This window comes from Antrostomus carolinensis, unplaced genomic scaffold (assembly GCF_000700745.2).
Source record: "Antrostomus carolinensis isolate BGI_N321 unplaced genomic scaffold, ASM70074v2 scaffold29925, whole genome shotgun sequence".
Lineage (NCBI taxonomy): Eukaryota > Metazoa > Chordata > Aves > Caprimulgiformes > Caprimulgidae > Antrostomus > Antrostomus carolinensis.
Genome location: NW_010314758.1, coordinates 1,628 through 3,345, shown reverse-complemented (window position 1 = coordinate 3,345; position 1,718 = coordinate 1,628). Strand labels below are relative to the sequence as shown.

The 1,718-nt window shown below is 63.2% G+C and overlaps 1 protein-coding gene across 1 annotated transcript in view; it reads right to left on the bottom strand.

Moving 5' to 3' along the window:
* The window catches only part of LOC104524776 (scavenger receptor class F member 1-like), a gene marked incomplete at its 3' end in the record, with an annotated part of 4,798 nt that extends 3,399 nt beyond the window's left edge, over window positions 1-1,399 (bottom strand). Inside the window, exons 1-3 of the mRNA XM_029084904.1 lie at window positions 1,305-1,399; window positions 491-552; window positions 260-352 (exon numbers count right to left, since the gene is read on the bottom strand). Of these exons, the coding sequence (XP_028940737.1) occupies window positions 260-352; window positions 491-552; window positions 1,305-1,399 (250 nt within the window). The remainder of the gene's footprint in view (window positions 1-259; window positions 353-490; window positions 553-1,304) is intronic.
* Window positions 1,400-1,718: the final 319 nt, after the last annotated feature.

Below are 1,718 nucleotides of genomic sequence, written 5' to 3'. Positions count from 1 at the left end.
GACCACCTACCACCCCATCACCTCCCGCCAAGGCATCCTTCCCAGGGAAACACCATCCCGCTTCCCGCCCCATCCCTCCGGCCGAGCTGCAGCACCATTCACAGCTCGCTCAGTGGATGTTTGGGGGTCCCCACGGTGCAGCACCCCACCACTGCTGCTTGAGGAGAGCTGTGGGGCTTCTCCACAACACCCAACGCCACCGAGGAGCCGGCCAAGTGCAGGGACCAAACTTTGGGCTTCATCAACATCCATCACTCACCGGCCGTGCACTCCTGGTATCCATCACTCACCGGCCGTGCACTCCTGCCCTTCCTGCTTCCAGCCAGGACAGCACACCGGGCCAGTGGGGACCCTGTGGGAGAGACCCAGGGGACATCAACCAGGGCAGGGGGTGCTGGGGCCAATGTGGATTTGCTGGTGGCTTCGCAGCTTCAGTTAAAGCAAAGCAAACACGGGCGCTTGCCCCAGCTGGGCCTGGTGGGTGGGTCACCGGCCGTGCACTCCTGCCCTTCCTGCTTCCAGCCAGGACAGCACACCGGGCCAGTGGGGACCCTGTGGGAGAGACCCAGGGGACATCAACCAGGGCAGGGGGTGCTGGGGCCAATGTGGATTTGCTGGTGGCTTCGCAGCTTCAGTTAAAGCAAAGCAAACACGGGCGCTTGCCCCAGCTGGGCCTGGTGGGTGGGGAAGCGACGCGTCCCAGGGGCATCGCTCCGGAAGGAAACCAGCAAAATTGAAGGAAATTTAAGAAGCTGCAGCCCGAGTGGGCGGTGGAGCTGGGTGATGGGGCAGGTCTGAGCTACGGAGCCTGTGCAGGGTCCCCAGCGCTCTGGGAGAAGCTCAAAGCTTTGCCAGTGACCCAGAGCAAAGGCAGCGAAGCGAAGGCAATGAAAGGCTCTGCCATTGATGGCGAGACCAAGGGGAGAGGCAAGGTAGCAGCAAAGCAGAGGGGACATCAGCTCTGGAAGCCCTTTGGGTTTTGCTACATCTCCATTTCCCACCTGGTGCACCATGAAAGTTTTGCCAACGCTCCCGCATCCCCCCGTTGCCCCGCGCACTGGGGGTGTGTGAGAAATAATCCCTGGAGAAGGGTCGGGGTGCCCCAAATGCCCCCCTGTGCCTCAACCACGCTCCCCAGCATCGCTGCACCCACACAATGCCAGGCTGCAGATCGCTGTCTGAGGAAGGACAGATGGACAATGACCCACTGGGGCTGCTGAGAAGCCTCGGGAGATGGAGGACTGGGGCTGCTGAGAAGCCTCAGGAGATGGAGGGGCACGAGCAGGGACCCCCATGGCACCTACCTGCAGACGTTCCTGCCATCAGGGTCGAGCTCCTGGGCAGAGCTCTGCACCCACAGCCACAGCTGGAGGCAGAGGATGGGCCGGGCACTCCCCATCGTGCCGGGGCACGAGGGTTCCAGTCCCAGCGGTTCCCCAGCCCCACGCTGGCGTCCGTCTGTCCTGTCCCTGCTGCGGTACGGCCTCTTCCTCTCACCAGCCTTGGGTTTCTTCCTGAGGAAACGTGGGAGGAGGCGCCCCGATCCAGACGTCAGGGGTGCAGAGGGGAGGGAGAGGCAGGGAATGCCACTGCACGGGCTATTTTTGCCCCTTGCTGCCACCCCAGCAGCAGAAATGGGCATCCAGGGGCTCGGTGCAGCCCCACAGGGGCTTGGTGGCTGCCTGAATCTCTCACCTGCGGTCATCCCGCTCCCCCTG